This window comes from Eptatretus burgeri, chromosome 1 (genome assembly GCF_056783735.1).
Source record: "Eptatretus burgeri isolate ZD-2024b chromosome 1, Ebu_testis_v1, whole genome shotgun sequence".
Taxonomy (NCBI): Eukaryota; Metazoa; Chordata; class Myxini; order Myxiniformes; family Myxinidae; genus Eptatretus; species Eptatretus burgeri.
Window position 1 is genome coordinate 36,253,225 of NC_140961.1, and position 25,167 is coordinate 36,278,391.

The 25,167-nt window shown below is 44.6% G+C and overlaps 1 protein-coding gene across 2 annotated transcripts in view; it reads right to left on the minus strand.

Moving 5' to 3' along the window:
• Positions 1 to 5,855: 5,855 nt before the first annotated feature.
• Positions 5,856 to 25,167, minus strand: part of LOC147034243 (uncharacterized) — a 74,084-nt gene continuing 54,772 nt past the window's right edge. For both annotated transcript variants that reach the window (XM_085879141.1, XM_085879133.1), the window contains 5 exons: positions 17,771 to 17,899; positions 17,403 to 17,526; positions 10,205 to 10,336; positions 7,381 to 7,506; positions 5,856 to 6,211 (listed from right to left, as the gene is read on the minus strand). In XM_085879141.1, the coding sequence (XP_085735267.1) occupies positions 5,856 to 6,211; positions 7,381 to 7,506; positions 10,205 to 10,336; positions 17,403 to 17,526; positions 17,771 to 17,899 (867 nt within the window). The remainder of the gene's footprint in view (positions 6,212 to 7,380; positions 7,507 to 10,204; positions 10,337 to 17,402; positions 17,527 to 17,770; positions 17,900 to 25,167) is intronic.

Below are 25,167 nucleotides of genomic sequence, written 5' to 3' on the forward strand. Positions count from 1 at the left end.
GGATGGGATGGGGTGGGGAGAGAGAGAGAGATATATAGGGGGAGTGGTGAGGGATAGGGATAGGGGTGGGAGAGAGAGGGATAGGGGTGGCAGACATAGGGATAGGGGTGGGAGAGATAGGGATAGGGGTGGGAGAGAGAGAGGGATAGGGGTAGGAGAGAGAGAGGGAAAGGGGTGGGAGAGAGAGAGGGATAGGGGTGGGAGAGAGAGAGAGAGGGATAGGGGTAGGAGGGAGAGATAGGGGTGGGAGAGATAGGGGTGGGAGAGATAGGGGTGTGAGAGATAGAGATAGAGGAGGGAATTCTGGCATATGTGACGCCCAGTTTATCATCCATCCCATGAAGGGCACATACATTGATGAATCACCCTGCCTGTAAAACACCGGGATGACAGTTTATAGCTGGGTCGGGATCCAAGCCCAGGCTAGACAGCTTAGAGCAAGTGTGTGTGCCTCTCGGCTATCCTGCCAAGCTGCAAACGAAGTTTCTTCTCTTTTTTTAATTTGAATTTATCCAACAAAATAGTTGATAAGGAACGGTTGGCTTGGCAAGCGATTGCTAATCCATCGCATTAAACATATACACCTCCTGGAGATGCCCAAAAATATCAAATCTGTCTGAATTAGACAAATTAACACTTTTTAGGAGTCAGAATTGCTGCTAAGTTCAATTCTGGAGCTTAAATTTTGTAATATGGCTTAGTTTAAGAGATTCTCGAGGTTATGGCATGTCTGGAAATTAAATATAGCAATGAATGCTGGTGGTGTCTCCAAGCATTTATAAGCATTGCAAAGTACCCAGCGATTCGTAGCTCTGATTAGATGCGTCCCCCCCCCCCCATATTTCTGCCGTGCTCTGCAGAAATATGGGGTGGGGGGGACATATCTCAGACAGAGCAAGGGGGGTGGAGACAGGAGATGAGATGGTAGAAGACAGAAAGACCACCGACCTGCCTGCGGTGAGAGAGTGAGAGACCCAAAGACTCAGACTCATCACGGGAGATACCAATGATCCCAAATGCCTTGGTTTGCACAGCGTGAAGCCAAGAAAGGTGAGAGGCAGGAGCACTTGCCCAGACGGGAGAGCAGTACACCATCAGGCTGCAGCCAAAAGCTTTGTATGTGGTCAGGAGCTCAGGTGGGCCGAGGAAGGACTTTGCACAACAGAGGATTCCCAGTCGGCGACTGGCTTTGGAGACGAGGATTGAAATGTGGCTTTCCCAAGAAAGGTCATGGCAGATAGTGAGACCCAGAAGCTTGAAAGAAAGGACTTCTTCAAGAGGACTGTTGAGAAAGTGGATGGGGGTGGGGTGGGGGGTTCTAAATGGTCCTTTCGGAGAGACATAGTAAGAGTGTGAGATTTCTCCAGATTGAAAGACATGTTCCACTTGTTGGACCAGTTTATGATTTTTATCCAGATCTACAGTGAGCGAAGAAGCTGCTGCTTGCCGGTCTGAGGGATGACCGATGGTACGGCAGAGGGTGGAGTCATCAGCAAAGAGATACAGAGGATTTTCCAGAGAGTCGGAGAGATCATTGATGAAAATCAGAAAAAGAACAGGGCCCAGAACGTGATCTTGAGGAACTCCAGCCTGGACAGGAAGAGGGGATGAAAGAACTTCATTTAGGGCCACACGTTGCCTGCGACAGGGGAGGAAGTCTGCGTACCATGAGTGGACATGTCCTTGAATACCATAGGAAGAGAGTTTGGTGAGCAGGGCAGGGTGCCAGACCGTGTCAAAAGCACGTGATATGTCCAGGGATATGGCTCGAATTTAATGTCTGCCTTTGAGGACCTCCATCCAATGTTGGGAGAGTAGAAGCAGCATATCCAGGGTAGAGTGACCTGGTCTGAAACCAAATTGATGATCGGAAATCAAGCCATTGGAGAAGAGGAAGGATTTAATGTCTGAAGCGATGATGGATTCCATAACCTTGCTGATGATTGGGAGAAGGCTGATTGGTCTGTCGTTGCAGGGATCTGTTTTTGCACCTTCTTATGCAGGCAGTAATGTTTGCTGATTTCCAAGCAGATGGCAGATGACCTTGAGCAAATGAGAGGGTGAATCGAACAGAGAGAGGGTGAGCAAGAGCAGAAGAGCAGGTTTTTAGGACACGTGGGCTGATGCCGTCTGGACCGGTTGCAGAATCTGAGTCGATGTTTGACAGCAAGCTCTCCACCTTGTCAGGAGAAAAGGACACAGAGTCCAGGGACAGTTGGGTGCGACTGGGTAAGGTGGGTAGAGAAAGCGATGGGTTTTGGACACAAGATTTAGTTGCAAACACCGAGTTTAGGCATTCAGCCTTTTCACGTGTGTTATCAGCAGTGCGGCCATTTGAGGTAAGGGAGGGGATGGAGGGGGAACATCCACCAGAAACAGATTTGATTAGATGCCACCAGAATTTTGAGGAGGGAGAGAGGTTTGAAAGTTGAGACTTGAGCTTGGAAAGATGTTGTTTTCTGGCTCTCCTGAGGGTAGATACACACTTGTTCCGAGCTTTATGGAAGGAACTGAGATTGCCCTCAGTTGGGTTTGCTTTCCATGAGGCAAAGGCAAGTTGTTTCAGGACAACTGCCTCGCCACAAGCTTCAGTGAACCAAGGGCGCGAGGAAGGCTAGGACAACTGAAGACGAGAGGGGATAAATCTGTGCATGAGGGAGAGCAAGTTTCTTTGAAAGAATTCCCAGGATGAGTTGATGTTGGAGAAAGTAGTGATAGGAGACCAGTCCATAAGTTTGATGGCTGCCTGGAGACCCTGCCAGTCGGCTTGAGTGAAATGCCAGACTCAACGGCGGTGAGATGGTTGTCTGGTAATATCCAGAGAGATGTTCACTTTGACAAGGACGTGGTCAGAAGACCCGATTGGAGCAGAGGAAGAACAGCAGATATTGTCAGGGAAATTTGTCAAAATCAGATCCAGAAGAGATGGAGTACCATTAGTTGAGATCCGGGTAGGGAAGTTGACCAATTGAGTCAGTCCCAATGAGTTGCAGAAAGCTTTTGCTGAAGTGCCACGACAGGTGAGAGAGGTACCCACACCTAGCCAACTGGCATGATGACAACTGAAGTCGCCACATATGAGGAAGAGAGAGTTGGGATGAGAAGATAGAAGATGGTCCATGTTTTCGGTAGTGTGGTGTAGATGGAGTCATCACTGTTAGGTGGACGATACAGTACACATATAAACATGAGGTGGGAGCGGAGGGAAGCCGTAGCCAGAGGTATTTCTGAGCGTGTGGGGGAGTGAGGGCAGTGCATAGAGAGTGAGGAATAAAGTCTTTGATGAAGAGAGCAACCCCTCCACCAGTACGAGGCTCAGGTCTGTCATACCGGAGGAGGGAGTAACCAGTGAGAGATACTTGGGAGTCAGACACGTCTTGGGGGAGGAAAGTTTCTGTTAGGCAGATTATGTCTGGTTTGTCAGTGGCAACCTGTATGGAAAGATCTGAAAGGTTTGAGCGAAGCCCCTGGATATTTGAGGGCCACACTGTTAATGAAGAGGGAGGGGAGGAGGCTTTGGGTGTAGGGGTGGGAGGGGAGGGGGAGTGTAGGACAAGGGACGAGGGGGGGGAGGTAAGGAGGGTTGTTGAAAGAGTGTGGGGGATTGCAGAATAGCTCGGGGAAAGGCCAGATGAGGAGGAGAAAAGGCCCTGTGGTGCTTGGGGGGAGCGGGGACAAGAGAGGGGGAAGAAGGCAGTTGAGGATTTGAGGAGGTGGAGTGAAGAGATGGAGGTGAGACGGCAGTTGAAGGAAGCAGCTTTGTGCATGACGGGGGGAGAAACTTTGAGAAGGATGAGTGAGGGGGGTGAATGATGGGAGAAAGGTGAGGGGGGAGTGTTTGAGAGAGGTGAGAGGGAGGCTTGGAGGGAGAAGAGTGTGATGGTTGCTTTGAGAGTGAGGGGTGAGAGGAGTGAGTTGGCACTGAAGTTGGAAAAAAAGAATGGTTGATGGAAAGCGAACATTTATAGCAAACTGGGTTTTTTAAAGTTTTAGGTCAGAGATGCGATTAAACACATTTCTTGATGGATGCAATAAAGGCAAATTCAGAGAATGGAGAGAAGAAACGCTGTAACAGTTGGATTTTTTCGGCAAGGTATGAAGGAAAGGTTGAATTGAGAGCCGTCTGTTTAAATAGTAGAAGAGTAGTGCATTGTGATACAGTAAAGAGTACCACACGTGTGAAAGAGGAAGATGAAGCATTATAAGAGATCGTTTTTATTATTATTATTATTATTATTATTATTATTGTTTGAGAGAGTTTTCATCAGATTAGGTCATGGAAGTGTTGCAGAAAAAATTGTGAGGTGAATGGTGAAATTGGATCGATAAACGCAGGGGGTGTAAACAGATCACGTGGTTATTGGAGAAGCACGTGGCTATAGGAGGTGTATCATCAAAAGTGAAATTATTTATTTTCAATCGGATTGCGTAACGTTTGGAAAAAGGAAGGTTGAAGTAAAATCGTGGAAGTGTGTGGTGAATTTGGAACGGTAAACACAGTGTGAAGCTGCTGGGTCGATGAAAAGTACCAGGAAGAGTAGAGAGAGACACGTGATTACAGGAGGTGTCGAGATCGAAAGGAGACAAGGAAGATTATTATTTTTTGATGTATTTTTGAAGAACAGGTAAGATTCGGGAATGGAAGGTTGTAGATCGGAAGAGACCGTGAAGGTCATGGCGAGAGAGGGTCAGCTCAGTCGAATAAAGATGGTGTGCCGGCAGGAGGAAGAAGAAGAGGAGGATGCAGAATAAGAAGAAAAATCGAGACTTGTGTGTGCAAGGAGAAAGGTAGTTTTTTATTTTATTATTTAAGACAAGAAATAGAGTGTTTAGTTGGGAGGGATGGGGGCGTTGGGAAAGTGGGGAAGATAGAAATTGAAGGTAATGGGGAGAAAATACAAATAAACACGATCATACACCGAGGGGGAGATGGATAGGCCTCAAGCACTCGGTAAGACAAGTTCGACGAAAACTCACAAGACAAGGTCACGACGAAAACTATAAAGGTTTTTAAAGACTGGCAAGGATAGCCTGGAGGAATGTGTATTTCCCTTTGAGTTGTCTGCCCGAGGTTCGAATCCCGATGCAGATGTAAATTGTCATCTTGGCGTTTCACATGCAGGGTGATTCGTCATGTGTGGCACGTCCCTCGGAATGGATGTTAAACTCGGCGTCTCGTCTGTCGGAATTAGTTGGTGGAAGTTAAAGATCCCACAATGTCCTTGGTGAAGAGTAGGCGAGCTATCGCCGGCAGCATGGCCAAATCTAATTGCCTGTCCTAACCTACAGATGGTGTTGTATCAGTGGCACAGTATGCGCTCACTTCTGAGCCAATGATGCTATTCAGAGCCACATGCTGAAAACGAAAGAAGAAGAAGAATAGAAGAAGAGGTTGAAGAGGAAGAAGAAGAGGAAGAAAAAGAGGAAGAAGAAGAAGTTTTCTGCTGTCTGTGTTTGAAAACACGGTGGAAAAATTATATAATTAATAACGTTGAATGTGAAATAAACAGCTCCAAGTGATGCTTGTTTTATGGTCATAAATCCTGAACACAAACTCAGGTTACAGTTCTTGAATGGCGGAAAAATTGCACCTGAGGTGTGTTCCATGACCAATCAGCTAGCCGGTGCTTGCTAAGCCAGCCGTTCCTGATCAGCCGTTTCGTCGGAGTGCTTAAGCCGCTTGGCGAGCGCTCTACAAGCTAATCGTTAATGGAACACACAGCTGATACATTAAAGAGGTGGAGTTAGTGATGTTTGTATTGGATTTCGGAAGAACTAATGGCGGTGAAAGCACTTCCAGTTCCAGCTGTGAAGCCTTGATCCCTGCTGAGGGATGTGGGGTTTTTTTGGCGGTTTCATGAGGGATCCAGCACGGCTCCAGGTGAGGGATCCAGCACGGCTCCGGGTGAGGGATCCAGCACGGCTCCAGGTGAGGGATCCAGCACGGCTCCGGGTGAGGGATCCAGCACGGCTCCGGGTGAGGGATCCAGCACGGCTCCGGGTGAGGGATCCAGCACGGCTCCAGGTGAGGGATCCAGCACGACTCCGGGTGAGGGATCCAGCACGGCTCCGGGTGAGGGTGTCGGTGAAGGTGATTGGCATCGAGTGAGTAGTGAAGCGACAAGATCTCGTACTTTATCAAGCTCGGCACCCAGCTCTCTCACGGGGTGGGACAAGCTGCCTTGGTTGATCGAACGTCGGACAAAAGGGTCTGATTGTGGGATAGAAAGAGAGGGTATGGGTTAGGGGTGTGTGTGTGTGTGTGTGTGTGTGTGTGTGTGTGTGTGTGTGTGTGTGTGTGTGTGTGTGTGTGTGTGTGTGTGTGTGTGTGTGTGTGTGTGTGTGTGTGTGTGTGTGTGTGTGTGTGCCAATGACTAGTAGTCAGGTTTCTCATCCCTTGTAAATGATGTGTAAATTCATGATTTACTAGCCTCATTTCGTACAAATTACATGTATCCAATTATCCAGCAGTAATTGCTAAAGAGTGCGTGCCGGTATTGAAGGGTGCGCAGCACGGGCACGTCGTTCATCGGCAATCGTCACATCGTGGCATAAAAGGAATATTTCAGATCTAAAATTGTGTGGTTAGATAAGCACATCCACATCCACAACGACATCCACATCCACAACGACATCCACATCCACAACGACATCCACATCCACAACGACATCCACATCCACAACGACATCCACATCCACAACGACATCCACAGCCACATCCACAGCCACAGCCACAGCCACAGCCACATCCACATCCACAATCACGGCCACATCCACATCCACATCCATATCTAGAACCACAACGACATTCACATCCACAGCCACAACCACATCCACAACCACAACCGCACCCTACCGTATGCACCCATTAGCACATAAGGTGATGACCAAAACGATGTGAGGTCTCATCACCTGCATATTGTCGTCACGTGATGCCCTCTCTTGGGCGAGTACCTATAACACCTGGCACACGATACTTGCAGAGTCATCGATGAAGATGACTCGGTGGTCGAAACAGCAGGTCATAGCTTTGGCTGCTGAGTAGCCAGCCATACTACTCGGTGGTGTATTACTTTTACATGTGGATATTCCCAACAAGGAGAAATTTATTTTTACAATCAGGCGTGTTGGTGAGCCCACAATGTGGGGGGAAAACAGGGGTGGGGTAGGGGCTGAGAGGCATCATGAACAAGGACATTGCAGCAAATGTTGTGTGTGTAGTGAAAGCACCAAAAGTGTGATGGTACGGTCTGACTATGGCGATATTGCCGGTGTAATTAATATGGTGGGACTGGCATTGTGGTTCCAGAGGAAGAGCTCCTGCGTGGTCTTGATGCATTGAAATATTATCCTAACAGAGCTTTGGTGAAAATGACCCACCAGGGGTGAGCGAAGTGAGGATTAACAGTGCAAGTTCCTGGCTGTGCAGCTTGTGCTCCGTGAGCAGAACCTCCAACATGTCGACCACCCCGGGCAGGAAGGAGCCCAAAGACTCCGCTCGACACTCTGCGAAGAGCAAGAGAAACAGTTTAAAGCTGTGCTGCACATATCGTAAGATGCTTAACGGTAAACCGGAAATGCAGGCTTTGAGCATAGCTTTCAAATGTTTCTGTCCTCATGGTAGAAAATCTAACATGATAGCTCAGCTGTCCAGTCTGGTTTCGATTCCCGAACCGACATTTAAACCATCACCTCGGTGTTTCGTATCTCGGTGTTGCATGGAGTCTCTGTCTCTGACATACCATACCTTTCACAGAGCATCGGTGCCTGCGAAGCAGCTTCCTGAGCAAGGGTGATGCTGGGTGGTTTCCCATTCCTTTCCCAGCAATAGTTCAAGAAAGAATTTACAATTTAGCCAGGGTGCTGGCGATAGCTCGCCTACTCTTCTCTGGCGATAGCTCTGGTGCGCCGGACACCATGGGATATTTAACGTCCATCCAAGGGATGGCATGAAGCAACGCTCGCTTGGCTGTTCGAATTCTCCGCAGAGGACGTTGTTACTCAGTGCGAGGTCATGATGATCGGATAGTCCATCGTGGTATTTCTCCGCACAAGGAACGACGTTTCTGCTTCTGGCATGAAGCAACACTTGTTTGGCGACAATTGATTAATCGGCCTGCCAGCAAAACACCAGGATAGCAGTTTATAGCTGGGTTGGGATTCAAACCCAGGCGAGTGTGCATACATCTAGGCCATCCGTTCAGCCTGTTGCATTGGAGTACACTATCCCGAATGCAGATGTGCATGATGTTAATCGCTGAGGATCCGTCTGACAGCATTGATCGATGGTGCTGGACGTGCAAGATCCCACGGTGTCTTGAGCAAAGACGAGGTGACGGGTAACTTATCGCTGAGTACCCTTATCAAATTTCGAATTCCTGCCCTCCCTGTGGAGAATTAATTAGCCAGGAAAAGCTTTGGACAGTCTGTGGTGTGGTGGTGGATCCTTTCTGGACCAGACCTTCGAGGTGGCCACAAGGTTCAGAAAATTGGGAATGTGTCATCTTGGCCATTCCCCACAGGCCATTCTGTCTGTCGATCAATCACTCAAAGTGACGATGTAGCTGCGAAGGCAACAATCCAGCATCACACAGATGCTCTTCACCTTTTACCTGGATAATTCACTTTTGTCTAGAGAGGGAGGCAACAGGAAACCATGAGACGAAAGGTGTTTTGAATTCCTCCACCGCTACCCCGTGAACGACTTCGCCTCGGTTCGAATTCTCCGCAGAGGACGTTGTTACTCAGAGTGAGGTCATGATGATTGGATTGTCCATCGTGGTATTTCTCCGCACATTCCAAGTAATCTGCGCACAAGGAACGACGTTTCTGCTTCTGGCATGAAGCGACGCTCATTTGACGACAATTTACTGGATGCGCCTTTGCACACAGAGGCAGCTCTAATGGAAGCGATTCCCTGTAGTTACTTTAATGGGAGTTTGGGGTGCAGACTCCGCTCGCACTGTTTTGTGTTTGTCTTTCCATGTTCTCTTGCAACTAACGAGCACCTGGAGTAACGGAAATGAACCATTGCTTACTGTTTGTTCACATGACACAAATGCACACACGGATGTTAAAACGACTATCGGGGTTCAGCATACAAGACGGACTATTCCTGTGTGTGATCTGCTGTGATTTAATGATTATATGAATGATCCTGTGAATTGAAGTACAATGTAGTTGGAATACAGGGTGTTTCAAAAGTCTGGAATCATAGGTAATCTTTTTTTTATTTTATGTTATTTTACTTTATTTGAGACGATGCCTTTTGAGGTGGATCAGACGTCGTGGACCTATAGAATGGCTTCCGTGTGGTCCCCGATTTAACGCCACTTCACTTCTCTCTTTGGGGAACCAGGAATCATGGTTTATACCACGAGACCAAATACTATTGAAGATCTAAATAATTAAATCAGAAACGATGTCCTAAAATCGATGTGTCGGATGTTGAGAAATGTTCAAAGAAACCTCCGTACAAGAGTCGATATATGCATGCGTGCCAGTTGGGTCGCAATTTGAGCAATTGCTACCATAAAATTGTAATATGATTCCAGACTTTTGAAACCTCTTGAACATTGCTTGGATATTATTTGTTTAACCACAAGGGTCAATTCGACCAGTCCTTTTTATATATTAATAGTATGATTTAGTTACGCGCCTTATTGGTTTGTAGGTGAATACCGCTCGCCCTCTACATGACTGGGTTAATCTGGCTATCTTTGCGATGGTCTTAAAGGACCTTGGAGACTGTTGGCAACCCCTCGGTACTTGAGAATTCAACTTCGAAATGAATAAAACTATCCTTGAGCTATCCCACATAAATGTCTCTTTCTTTCTCTCGTTTTAATGAGAAACACTCCCCCTTCAGATCGGGCTTGCGATTGTGACGTCATTTGTCATAAACGGAAATTCGAGTTTGAACGCTAAGCTGGAACCATTCTGGAGTTTTAATGCTTTAAGAAAAAATTGTGCAACCATCTTCTCTGATGAGAATGTAAAATAATCTCTTATTTTAAAAATGTACTTCAAGTTCATCTCTATATCGACAAACTTTGCACTTTACTCAATAGTCTATATGACCTTGCATGACAATTTTCATTCCATATGCTATTGTTAAACAGATCCAACTTATTAATCTGCAATCAATATATATATTTTTTTCAAAATGAGGTTTGAACGTGGTTCATTCCACATCTACATCCACCTTGTGTGAGGTACAGCAGAGCGTTGCGGGCATGCAGACGGACATGTGGGCATGAGTAGGCAGCTCGGATGCAGAGCAGTAGCTGTACAGAATGGCTCACGAAGGTGGGGGGAACATACCTTTGGACAGCATCTGCAAATTAGAAGCAAATAAACAAGGTAATAGTCATACATCAGTTTTGCTATAGCAAAAGCAAAGGGTGGCAGAATGTCATTTGGAAGCATGCTTGCTATTATTTATTTTCAATCTGCGATGGAGTCAAACCTTACTTTAAAATACCATTCTTGGTGCAGTGGCAGCAGGAGGGATCGTATCTCGAAGCGTACTGTCCTTCGAAGGAAAATGTAGTGCTGTCTGTCCTGTCTCTCAAAGTGTAGGTCCTAGTACCCTACCCTGGTCAATTTCTCTGCTTGGGGTTATCTTTGTAATTAGCACCACCTACCTGCAAAAGCTAGAATTGATGATGGAGAGGATGCCACATTCACATTGGGTATGGAAATGTTGCGTTGAGCAGCCATGGAATCGAACCGACACCAGTGAGGGAATGCAAGAAGGCGTTACCCAGTCGACCACCAAGCTGCTTGTAAGTGCAAGTACTTTGGTGTAAAAATGGTATCGAGACAATGGGCCCAATGGCCACCTTTACTCCAATTTTCCCAGTATTTCCTTGTGCTAGTCATCTTTATCTGCCTTGTTTTTCTTTTTTCTGCCCGATTGGGCTCAGGAGTATTGTCGTTTCTGTCCATCAATTTTTCCCTTCCAGCCCATATCTCGGTAAGTAATTGAACCAGGTCGATGAAGCGTGCATAGTATATGAATAATAGATGGAATCAAGAGAACATTGATTGAAGTATGCCAACCATAATCGACAGACAACATTGGACAAAAAAGAGAGACAAAGGGTTAATGACAGAAACATCAGCTCCTTGCTTTCCACATCAGTTAGCATATACGTCAACGTTTTGTTGATTCTATCCATTGTTCTGCCTGTCCACTGATGCAGAACGACACTAGCCCACACGGTTTAGACTAGTTTCCCATTTTTACATGGTGTATGGTCTGACATATGTACCGTAGATGTGCCTTTTACCGGTTTTATGCTTCAGACCTCTCTGTCTGCCTGTATGGCCTTCTGTCAACCTTTTCATCTCTGAACCATAGCTCGGTAAGTAATTGAGGCAGGTTTCATGAACCATGTGGCATTCTGTCTGTTTTATGTAGCTGTGTCTTTTTTGAGGTATTGTGTCTGTGACTTTTTTATAGCTTTTATATCAGACCTCAGGGCATCATGCCTCACCAGACAAGAAACATGTCCCACACCCGATTAACCTCTTTTTAGATTAAATTGTCCACTATTTTTTTTTTGTGGGCCATATCAGCGATAGTGGAACGTGTGAGTAATGAATGTTGTAGGACATGTGAGGAAACGGCTCAAATGAGGATAGTTATCATGAGGTTGAAAGAATGGATAGTTACTTTATAGCAGGTATCAGAGTCTGAAGAATTTGGATAAAAGTTGGTTACATTTGTGGAATGAGTCTGCAGAAGAGATTAATGAGTGCAGGCAGTGGCGAGGGTGTAGTGAGTGCAGGCAGTGGCGAGGGTGTCGTGAGTGCAGGCAGTGGTGAGGATGTAGCTAGTGCAGGCAGTGGTGAGGGTGTAGCGAGTGCAGGCAGTGGCGAGGGTGTAGTGAGTGCAGGCAGTGGCGAGGGTGTAGTGAATGCAGGCAGTGGTGAGGGTGTAGTGAGTGCAGGCAGTGGCGAGGGTGTAGTGAGTGCAGGCAGTGGCGAGGGTGTAGTGAGTGCAGGCAGTGGTTAGGGTGTAGTGAGTGTAGGCAGTGGTGAGGGTGTAGCGAGTGCAGGCAGTGGAGATGGTAAAAAAATTAATAAATAAACAGTGGGGGTGAGCAAATTTTATTACCCCCATTAACCCTTTCTAACCAAACCCTCTTGCATGTTGTAGTGTCCCCCCCCCCCTTTCCCCATCCACCTCCCCCTCCTCTTGTTATTTTCCTTGCTTATATTCTGTCAAACTGTTGCCCCACTGCTTCACTGTAAGTCCATGCCCTCTGATGTCTTGCCTTTGTATGAGCCTCGATCTTATAAAAGAAAAACAAGGGCAGTTGGCTTACATTTTGGGAGGGCAACAAGATACAAGTTGCTGGCTGGGTACGTATGACTTGCTGGGGATTGTGAGGGAGAAATCATTGTGAGAACAACGTTTTTGTGGTGGGATTGTGAGAGAAAACTATTAGTCCAATAACCTTTTTGTGATTGGAGAGGAGCAGCTCCTCTTGGTGAGAATCACTCACAGGGCTTTGGATTCTACCATTTATAAGGACAACGTAAATAAAATATAGTGGCACTAGCCCATGGAGGAGGGACATGCATTGCTCTGACCTGGAAGCCAGCTTCGAAATGTGGTTGGCTCAGAAAGGATCATAGCAGATTGTTTGTTCAAGAAGCTCAAATGTTAGTCATTGAATGGCATATTCCAAGTTGTTGACCAGCTTCATATTTTCTCTGGATCTGTGGACAAGAATGTGGCTGCAGTCTGTTTGCGATTGGTGTGAGGAGAATACTGGCACAGAATGGAGTCGACTTCACATTGATACATATAGGGTTTTCCACAGATGCTGAGAGGTCATTTTTGTAAATGAGGAACAAGATAGATCCCATGACCGCCTTGAGGGATAGCAGCTTCCAAAGATTGTGCAGGAGATAGTATTCTATCTAATGCGTTGCTTATGAGCATGAACAAAATCTACCAGGCCAGTAAAGGAAATGATTGAGGATGCCGTTGACAGGAAGTTGAGTGACTAGGACTGGGTTCAAGATAGTGCTCAGGAAAATGTCCAGTGAGACTGCTATGATTTCTCACGAGGTTCAGATCATGCACATATATTTGAGGACAATTGCATTGATGCCATTCACACCAGTCGCTGATGATTTATCAAAACTGTTCAGACCGCTCTCCACTTTTTCACAAGAGAAGCTCAATTTATCTAGGGAGTAACTCGTGAGCAGATGGAGATATGGGACTTTCCAGGAATTCTGCCTCATCATGACCTGTGTCCATGCCATTCCAGATGAGCGAAGAGACTGAGGAAGAGTACATTCCTGAGACAGTTTTTAACAGTTGTCGTAAGGATTTTGAAAATGGAGAAAGAACCACAAGTCTATCAGTTGAGCATAGTGTTAGGTTCTTGCTTTTATTTAAAAAACAAAATAGGGGCAATGCCTCTGCTCTCACCTGGTAGAACCAGGGAACCACCAGTAGGTGTGGATGACCCATGGAATATGTCAATTAGCCGATGGTTTGAACAAACTTGTGAAAGCACCATGCAGAGATTGTTCCTACCAAGTTGCTGGTAAATCGGGTGAATATTTTTTGATAAGTCAAAAGAAGCGATCCCAGAATTGTAATGACCTTTGACCTTTGAATTGACTTACTTAATATGCAGTTTTTTGATAGGATTTGCCAGGAATCAGGAAGCCTTGGTCCTCAAAAGTTATACAAAGTTTGGTGAAAATACGACTATTGGTTTTAGTCAATCACGGGTGATGAAGGTTGTGTTCAAGTTTTATCGAAATTGTGTGTAATTTTGAAGAAGAAGATCCGAGTGTTGACAATAATGACTGACTCATTGACGGACAGCATGTGATGCTAACACGTCACCTGAACTATGTTTCAGGTGAGCTAAAATTGGATGAACACAAATTTTAGGCCATGTGAAACGACCACCAGTAGGATTGACTTTCCAGATAGGTAAAATACTTTCTAGCTGTTGAGCAATGGATTTTATCTACTAAAAGCTGATCAGGGTATGTAAACCGCCATGGGAAGTGAGATGGAGATGACATTTTGAGCATTAGTCCTTTGTGCAAAAGGGTCCATATATTTTTAATTTCTTGCTATTACTTTACCATAAGATGTTTGACAGCAAACTTAGAAACAATTCAGGAAGTGAATGTATGCATGAGGGAGAATGGGTACCTGTGTTATGAGTTGCAGCTATTGTCAACATCTGGAGCAAAGGAAATGGAGGACCAATCTTTGAGAAAGATCACAAAGTCCTTCCTGCCTTGTTGAACAAGTTGACATCGTGACATTTCACAGATGATGGCCAATTAAATGGATAATTGTATGTATGTATGTATGTATTTTTGTATGTATATAAATGCCTTCAGAAACTATTCACACCCCTCAACTTTTGTCACATTTTGTTGTGTTACAGTCTGAATTTAAAATAGATTATACTTCAATTTTCTGTCACTCATCCACACAAAATACTCCATCATGACAAAGTGAAAACATGTTTCTAGAATTTTTTACAAATTAATTAGAAATGAAAAGTTGAAATGCTTTGCGTCAATACGTATTAAGCCCAATGAGTAAATACTTTGTAGAAGCGCCTTTACTGTAGCAGCGATTGCAGCTTCGAGTGTTCTTGGGTATGTTTGTATCAACTTTACGCATCTCGATTTGGGGATTTTCTCCCATTCTTCCTTGCAGATTTGCTCAAGCTCTGTCAAGTTGGATGGGGAGCGTCGGTGAACAGCAACTTTAAGTCTTTCAGACAGATTTTCTATGAGATTCAAGTCTGGGCTTTGGCTGGGCTACTCAAGGACTTTCACATTCTTGTTCTGAAGCCATGCAAGTGTTGCTTTGGCTGTATGCTTGGGGTCATTGTCTTGCTAGAACGTAAATCTTTGCCACAGCCACAGTCTCAGGTTTTTTGCACTCTGAAGCAGGTTCTCCTCAAGGATTTGCCTGTATTTGGCTCCATTCATTGTTCTCTCTATCCTTGCAAGTCTCCCATTCCTTGCTGCTGAAAAGCATCCCCATCGCATGATACTGCCACCACCATGCTTCATGGTTGGGATGGTGTTAGATGGGTGATGAGCTGTGCTCGGTTTCCACCAGACATGTATCACTTTGCATTCAGGCCAAAGATTTCAATTTTCATGTCATCAAACCACATAATCACATGCAGAGTCCTTCACGTGCCTTTTTGCAAACTCCAGGCATGCTGTCATGTGTCTTTTTTTCTCAGGTGTGACTTCTGTCTGACCACTCTCCCATCAAGCCTAGATTTGGGAAATGCTGCAGAGATTGTTGTCCTTCTGGCAGGTTCTCCCATCTCAGCCAAAGAACTCTGTAGTTCTATGAGAGTGGTCATTGAGTTCTTGGTCACCTTCCTATCCAAGGTCCTTCTTGCCCAGTTGTTCAGTTTGGTTGGATGGCCAGCTCTCGGAAGAGTCTGGGTAGTTTCATATTCTTTCCATTTCCTAATGATGGAGCTCGCTGTGCTCTTGGGAACTTACAACACTCGATAAATTGTTTTATATTCTTCCCCAGATCTATGCCTCCTCACAATTCTATCTCGGAGTGCTAAGGACAGTTCCTTGGAGTTCATGGTAGAGTTTCTGCTCTGGCATGCACTGTCAACTGTGGGGCCAAATGTATGTATATATGTATGTATATATATATATATATATATATATATATATATATATTGTTTCTAAATCATATCCAATCAATTGAGTTGGCCACAGGTGGATTCCAATCAAGTTAGAGAGATATCTCAAGGATGATCAAAGGAAAGTGGATGCACCTGAACTCAATTTGGAGTGTCATAGCAAAGGGGTTGAATACTTATTGATGCAAAGACATTTCAGCTTTTCATATTCAATTAACTTGGAAAAATTTCTAAAAACATGTTTTCACTTTGTCATTATGGGGTATTTTGTGTTGATCGGTGACAATTTTTTCAAAATTTAATTGAAGCCATTTTAATTTCAGGCTGTGATGCAACAAAATGTGACAAACGTCGAGGGGTGTGAATACTTTCTGAAGGCACTGCACACAATCTTATGAGCTGAGAAGGGCAGATGAACACAAGATAGATCACCAGAAAGGTTGACATTGTTCGATCAAACACATCGAGTCAATCTCTTGGTAAGATTGTGGTTATAAAACTGACTGATTTAGTGAGACCTTCTGCCTCAGGTAACCTTTTGGCTCCTGTACCAAGCTTTGTGGACCTCAACTCAGCTATGTTTAGCATGTGGCAGTTAAAATGTCCACAGAGGAGGAATAGAGCAATCATGAGCATATAGGAGGTAGTTCATGTCTGCAGAAAGCTTCAGAGATGATGTCATTGTAACTTCGGAAATAATACAGTGCACGCACAGACAAGTGATTATTGTGCATGTGGAGAAACCACTTGTCTGTGCGTGCACTATATTATTTCAGCTCCAATGTGTTGGCAAGGGCAGGGATGTACAAGGATTTTTGGATAGGCTGTTACGAACATAGACAACAACACCACCTTCAATGTGTGGAACAGCTAAATAAAAGGGGTGAGAGCATATCCATGAAGACAAATGAGCTACTCTGGTGCATCACTTATGAGAAAGGTTTGACAAAGGCACACTTCATTAAATAATCATGAAATTACCTGACAGGTGAGCTCATAGTAGTTTAAATGGAGACCACAGATGTTGAAGAACCAGATGGCGAAGGTTGGAATAGAATGAGATTAGGCAGTGTTGGGGGAGGTAGCCAAGCAGGATGGGGGGTGGGTGGGTGGGTGGTGGGGAGAGACAGCAGGAGGGAGGAGAATGGGATGTGGTAGGAGGGGAAGTAGAAATATGAGCTGTTTGCAAGGCCAAATGCTACAATGTGTGCTCACACCAGATAGCTTGGCTTTATGTGCTGCTTGAATAAAATCATGGTTTCGTGTTGTTCGAGCATTACCTCTCCAAGCAGGAAGAGGAAGAGAATGTGTAGGAGGTATGGAGGTAAACAAAGTAGAGGGTAGGAGATCTGGAAGTCTGAAAAGGGAGATGTTGAGCAGGAAGGATATAGAACAGGTCAACGCATGTGACAATGCCGCAACACATCATTGGTCGAACTGGGTGCGAAGGGCACATGTGGCTGTGAGTGACTCATCTCACACACATCTGTGCAGGAAGAAACAGCAATTCTACTTGTGTTCTATTTAATGGTGTACTCGGTCACAAACCAAACACATAGCTTGAGGTATAAAGTGTGGGTTGTGTTAAAGAGGAGGTTGTTGACGGATGCTCTGCGACAGAGAATATATAGGATGTGGTTAAGGCAATTTGTGCAGAAGGTTAGATGCGTGACATATTGCATTTTGAAGTACATTTTGTCCATCAGTGAGACTTACCAAACTTCAGTAGGGATGCCAGAGCACACAGGACTAATGCCATGGATGATTCACAATCGGAAAATGTCTGCAACTTGTCTACAGCCTGCAACAAGGCCTCGGGTCCTTGTGCTCGCAGAATCAACTGCCACAACCAACAGGTGCATAAGTTCTTGGTTACAAAGAAGACATTCCCAGCATAGATGAGATGGACTAAGCAGAAATGGAAACATTTCAGCAGTGTTAATCTCTTGTGAAATGATAAATTTCCTGCTTGCCTTCATGAGGACCCATTGTTGTCTGGTTACATGGATTCCACATTGTGTATTTCCACATCTTTGTGTCTGTCTGTGTGCACATCTCTGCCCCATGTCTCTGTATCTACAAACCCGCAAGCTAGATGGCTCCGTGAGGTGCTCCAGCATGTTGGCAGCGAGGCCCGTGCTGAAAGCTGTCAGCTGGTTCTCCAGAAGTACTTCACACAGTGTCTGCACCAAGCCATGAGCCAGCAGTGTCTCCTGAAAGTGACACACACACACACACACACACACACACACACACACACACACACACACACACACACACACACACACACACACACACACACACACACACACACACACACACACACACACACACACACGTGCGCGCGCGTCTTTTGCTGAACATTTTGTGTTGTTTTTTTTTTTTATCATGATGTCCTTATTAAAGCAATCTAAAGGCAATTGGCAACCTTATGATGTTCACCGTCTGACAATACATTGGGCCTCTTCAAGAACGCTGCAACAGATTGTGTATAACCAACGAAGAGTAAAACATGCATTTGAATGTTCGAAGCTCACGGAAGAGCAAGATGACAGAGGGTATGAATTGATAATAGGGCAGTGAGATAACAGTTGGATACAATAAACAAGGGATGAACAAAGGGGAGAGCGAGAGGAAGGGAAGAAACACTGCTAGTAAAGGGTTGGGTTTTGAAAGGTTGAGGGTGGCAACATGCGATGGGGTTGCACCACCTGCTTGAAACCTCGGGGAGAAGAGTGGGATATTACAGCCTTTGGAAGGCAGTTCAATAAATTGGAGAAGCTCGAAACCAAAGTTTAGGCATGAGGTTTGCAGTCGGTCTGAATTTTTGAACTTTAATAAGGAGGAGGTTACTGGAAGAACGTGTGCCTTCTGGAGGAGCTTAGTGGGGGGGGGGGGGGGGGTTCAAAAGCCTGAGAAGAAAAGCAGGTAGCTTGTGATGTGAGAGGAACAGACCTTGAGCTTTGACCTCATCACGGGAAATTCCAATCATGTTGAGTTTCACGTTCCCACTAATCCAGAAGTGTGACAGATGTGATGCTGAGGAACCAGCCCTTCGGGGAGAACAGTACTCAATTGAGTTGCAACCAAAGGCCTTGTACAAGTAAATACTTGGAAGGATGGGGGATGTCCAGTCTGCAGCTGGTTTTGGAAGCCAGTTTTGCTATGTGGTCAGCCCAGAAGAGGTAATTGTTGATAGTGAAGCCTCGAAGTTTAGAGACTGAACCTCATCTAGATCCTGTAGCTGACCATGGAAATAGATATGTGGGTTTGTTTGATTATCCTTCTGCAGCACCAGGATAAGACAGTGAGTTTTCCTAGGATTGAAGGACATGTTCCATCTTTCAGACCACAATTTAACAAATTCTAGGCCAGCAGAGAGTGATGCAGCTGCTGCCTGCCAAGCATTGGGATTGGGTACTGTACAACACCATGTGGAATCTTATTCAAAAAGGAAAAGAGGGTCATTCCAGAGCATCAGAGAGGTTGTTTATCTAAATGAGGAGGAAGACACTGGCTTGGGCCATTCTAGCCTCCCACTGGGAGAAGAGCGGATTGGGTTCTGCTGATAGCAACACATTCACCATGACTGGAAGAAGTCAATGAAGGCAGCATTGTATGCCACAGGCAGTGAGCTTGGAAAGCAAAGCAAGATGCCAGACCATGTGGAATTCCCGAGATATGACCAGGGCAATTGTCTTGACCTCTTGGGTCACGGAAAGTTGGGCGGCAGAGTAACAACTCCTCTATGATTGTCAGGGAAACTCAAGAAGTGTTTTTTCAATTTTTTTTAAGCACAAGCTTTCTATTACTCCAAATCTTCAATAATGTTTTGGGGTTTTTCCCAATCCTCACACCAGCCTGAACTATCCCACAGTGAAATTCCTGAACCACCATGATATTTTTGTTGTGGTTTTTCATCTTTATTATTAGTTTTTGGCTGCAAATGGTTGGCTGGAAGAAAATTCAATCTTGACAGATTCATGGCCCTCTATTAATTTACAAAGATGTTGCCTCAAGCTAAAGACATCCATCTTCTTGGCTTCAGTGGTCACTTGATAAGTCTCAGTAACAGATTTATCGAGCTGAATACAAAATGATTTTGCAGAACCGACAACCATACACGCCTTTTATTAGAGCTTTGATAGTAGAGCACTAATCCGTCATCATACGTGAGCATGCTTCAAATTTGACTTGGGCTTTTATTTATATTCATAACTTGGCTTGTCTGTAGTAAGGAAAATGATATTTGAAATATTTTTCAAGGTATTGTCCAACTTTGGACATGAATATGTCCTATGAGAGTGTAAGATTTTTTTTTTTTTTGTTAATGCCTTCAGTGTATAATTATTTTGGTTGTGTACATAGCCAGTCCAAGGCGTCCCTCGTAATAGCCTCATTCGTCAAAAGATTCTTGCCCTCAAGGTCCTCCTTAATACAGATGTCCTTGACAGGCAATAATCGCTACGTGCAGCAACCAATCATTTGTACATTTCAACAGGCTTGATGTTTTGTTGAGCAGAAATTTCATAATTATTTCCTGTTCCACCCTCTTCATTACCTTACGTATTTCCATCCAGATTTTTGCATCTCCATTAAATTGCAAAACGTTTGATTATAGGTATATGTTACTGACACGATGAAGGTCAATTATCTCAAGTGATTAATCCACAAGCAGTCCTCTGCTTTTTATCTTTGAACGTACGAGTCAAATTTGGTCTAAACCAATGCTAACCCTGAGCGTAAATACCAATTTTCTTTGTTTGTTATTTAACACTGATCTTAGGGTCAGAGAATCTTCTACAAATATCAAAGTATATGACAAATACATGAGTGGACGTCATGGTAATTTTAAAAGAATTGAAAGGACAGTCCTGATGTACAGGTAGTGGACAAAAAAATTGAAACACCTTGGTAAATGAGGGACACCAAGCAATGGCTTCCACACAGGTGTGGCCCATGTATTGATGAAGCAAATAACATCCCAGCATGCTTTGGGTTATCACTACATAAATGCTGCACAGACCTGGTTGCCTATAGTTATGACTAGCATGGCTGCAAGAGGAAACCCCCTAATGTCCCCATCCACAGAGCACGTGTGATCGCCTTATGGTTTGATGAGCATGACACTGATGTTGTCCATACGTCATGGCCTTCTCAGTCACCAGATCTGAACCCAATCGAGCATTTATGGGATATTCTGGAATGACTCCTGAGACAGTGTTCCACCTCCATCAAACAGGTGTGAGTTGATGACTTCGTCGTGGAAGAATGGTGCCGCTTCCCTTCTGCAGAATTCCAGACGCTGGTGGACTCGATGCCATGGCGCATACAGGTCGTACTGGCCACACGTGGTGGACCAAGCCCCTATTAAGTGACTTTACATTGGTGTTTCCATTTTTTTGTCATATATGTACAGTATTTATGTGTGATATTTATGTGTGATATATATATATATATATATATATATATATATATATATATATATATATATATATATATATATATATATAATTATAGTTGCGGTTTTGGAAAGGCCCCAGAGAGACACGTTCAACACATAAAATAACCCTGGAGTTTAGATATTTTCATTGCAATTTTATTTCGTTTGATTACTCATCCCCTTGTATCAGTGGAAAGGGAAATACATTGTGATTGTAGATAGAACCTTCCCCATTGTTGTCTTCCTACACCAACCTTCCATACTCCAACCTCACTCCCTTCCTAAACTAACCATTCTGACCTCCAACCTCATTCCTTTCCTAATTCACCATCCAGTACTTGAACCTCCCTTTCCATCAGCCACATCTCTGTACCCAGACACCCTTTAATAGCACATTCCCATACACACATGCTCACAGCACTTTCTCAAGCACCCATTCTCAAACGCACATTCTCAAAATGCTTCACTTCACCAGCACTGCGATAACCGCCATTCCGGCATCAAGGTGGTGAATAGGTCCCGCCACCGAGCGGCTGGACTGCAGCATGTCACAGATAATCAGGTTGGCTGGATACGGAGAGCAGACATGCCGTTCAACCATTCGTGCAGTCTGTGGATGGTTCATCAATTTGTGTGGGGTTTGGCTGTTTGTGCAGTCTGTGTCGTGGTGCCTTTTTCCTGGAGGGTGCTGGAAGCGTCGGGTGAATGCAAAAAGACTTTGTCAGGTTGACCGAGCATTGAGTGCCAAGCGAGTGCTGCAAGATGCCAAGCAAGCATTGAAGAGCACCAAGCAGCGTAATAGGGTGCAAAGCAAGCGTTCCAAGTGAAACGCAAAGGCACCAAAGCAAGCTTTAAGGAACGCCAAGCGAGCATTGAGATATGCCATGTGGTATGGAGGGTGCCGACCAAGCACTCCAAGTGGAATGCTGAGTAATGCCAAGCTACTCACTGCACCTTACACCCTGTTCAGGCAGTCCGGTTCACATACAGATGAGACCGGGGTCGATTCTAAACCCCACCAACTTCTCTCCCCCTCTGTCTATCCCCTTCCCCCATTTCTCTTCTAATTCCCTGCACTGTATGAGGCACATATGTCTTGTTTAGTAATAAGATTAGAATGATTGTATAAGGGCTGACTGTTTTCTTGTGTGACACTGTTTGCTTGTAAATACATGTTTTGTCAATACGCGTATAATAATACATGTTTTGTCGTTTCCAAACCTGCTCAGTGTCTATTTTCCACCATTGGTTAGACACAGTATTTCATAAGTAGACAGGAGTTTGATCCCACTGATTCACTGCACTAATCTAGCTGATGTCCCACCTAAAGTTTCACTTGGCCGTACGGAATTAATAGACAAAGGTGAGGTGTCAAGAGCATGGTTCCCCATCTGGGATAATTAAATAACCGGGAAGGTAACGTGATAGTTTGCGTGATAGTAACAATATACTTTTATGACTGCCAGATTTAGTCATCTCTGATGGCATCCGTGGTTGTTTAGCAACCTGTCAAGTCGCGGAGTTATCCGTGGCTCATCAGCTTCAGGATCAAAGGTTGGGAAGCAGGTCCAAGAGAGGCCACTCATGACCTGGCGATGTTCCCTTCAAATATATATATATATATATATATATATATATATATATATATATATATATATATATATATATATATATATATATATATATATATATATATATATATATATATATATACATGTAGTCATGTTCAGGGGGTTAACACCAGCCTAAGTGAATAGCCAAATGGTTTTTAACTCGGAGGCGTACAGCTGAGATCCTTGGAGATTATGACATGCGTGGGATGGAGGGTGGCAAAGGCATTTATAAGTATGAAGGCACATGGGTTTATCCTCTAACTCACAATGAATAGGCAAATACTGTAAGTTTAACAAATGAAGGTTTAATGAACATATATCAACAAGTAATAATGAAAATAAATCAACGCGTGAGGTAAACTAAAACCTAATTTGAGACGTCTCCACTCGATAACAGACAAGGAGAAAGATAAGAATAAAAGAAAACCCTCCCTTTATTCTGGCACTTAGCTGTGTGTCCAAAGATTACCTTTTAGGAGCCTGGCGATCATCGAAACTGCTTAGCCACCGCATGGGAAGACGCACCCAAAATGGTGCCAAGTCGTTCTCTGCGGTCATCTATGTGAAGTAATTCATGCAGACGGTCTTCTTTCGTTAGGGCCCACAACCCGCCGTGCAGTTTCTTCTCACGATAGAGATTGCCACACCACTCCTCTCACAGCAAAGGGGAACCACCTTTCTCCTTGAACATACAACAGGACGATTTCTGAGGCTCTGAGATAAGGCCAAGAGATGCGCTTTTCTTCTCCTTCTCTTCTCCTTAGAAACGTACAAACATCATAACCCAGCTGAACAGTCAATGGCTGGTGTCTTATTTCAGTGCGTGAACAAATTCACATCAGCGTGCACAATGAGAATCGTGCTGCCTTCTTGTCTGTGTCGAGGAGAAGTCAGCGAGGTCCTATCTGTTCTGACCACCGTCTCTGCACTATCCTCCTTCCTCTTGTCTCTCAAGCACCTTCTTCTCAAAAACATACAAACTTCATGACCCAGCCGAACAGTCAATAGCAAACATCTTATTTCAGTTTGTGAACGAATTCACACCAGAACAAACAATGATAATCATGCTGCCTTCTTGACCATGTCGAGGAAAGGCCAGAGCCTCATGCATTGCTTCCAACTGCCCTCTTGTCTCTCTTCCACCTTCTGACGTCACACCGACCAATCATGAGCCTCGGGGCATGGCCTGCCGATACGAAGCCGGGAAGATGGGGTTTTTGCCTGCTCAGAAACATTCGGCTCTGTTGTTATTGTTGTTGGCATAAAAATGTCGTTCTTTTGTTTTTTTTATAGCCGACCTTGTGAATGCAAAAACACAGATGAAAAGGTCACAGGGGACAATCACATACTGGGAGAAACTAGTGTTGTACCCCACCTAGTTAACACACCACCCCCCGTGTGGGGGCACGTAACAACTTAAGCTCACAGTTTCCCCACTTAAATTGCATCGAGATGTCTCCTACTCAAATTACTTTTGAATTTTTTTTCCTCCCCCCCCCCCCCCACCGTTGTCTCCTTCCTTGGTGTTATTATTTGGGTGATTTCTCCACTCTGGCCGGGAACTACTCCGAGACCAAGGAACATAAATTGATAGGATGGGAAACTCCTAGTAAGGCCCTGTCACACCTTGAAGTTTTAGCCAGCGTATGGCAAGGTATCAAAATGTATGTAAAACGCTGGCGTACGCTGAACTATTGATGTTTTTTTCCAGTTTTGGACGTATTCATAATGAGTTGGCCGTATGCATAATGTATTAGTAATGTACACAGAACGTTTCGATAACATATAGATAACTTATATCGACGAATGCTGAGCGTGTTGTCGGCGTTCACAACCTATGCCCAACGATAGTCTAACTTATGCATAGCGCACGGCAGTGTATCGCCGACGATCACGTGGCGTAGCCTATTAAAAGGCTGCCACTCGACGATTCAAATTATAACCGCACTAGACATCGAAGTGTCAAGCCGCTGTCACACCTTGTCGTTTTAGCCAGTGTATGCTGACGTATGAAAAATTTGCCGAATACGCTGGCACACGTCGAATACGTTATGGGTAAGTTTTTGTATACGTTAAGAGCACGCTGAAGCACGCTCGCATACGTCATAGTACGCCGAGTACGTTGACAAATTTTCGGCATGTTGAAAATTTTACAACGTATGCCAGCGTATGATGCACACGTTCCACATACGCTGGCCATAAGTTGTAGGCACGTTACGCAATCGTTGACACACGTCGACACACGTTAAGGCCCTGTCACACCTTGACAATTTAGCCAGCGTATGCCGACGTATGAAAAATTTGTCTAAAACGCTGGCACACGTCGAATACGTATGGGTAAGTTTTGTATATGTGAAGAGCACGCTGGCATATGTCGTAGTACACTGGCATACGTCATAGTACACCGAGCTGTTAGACAAATTTT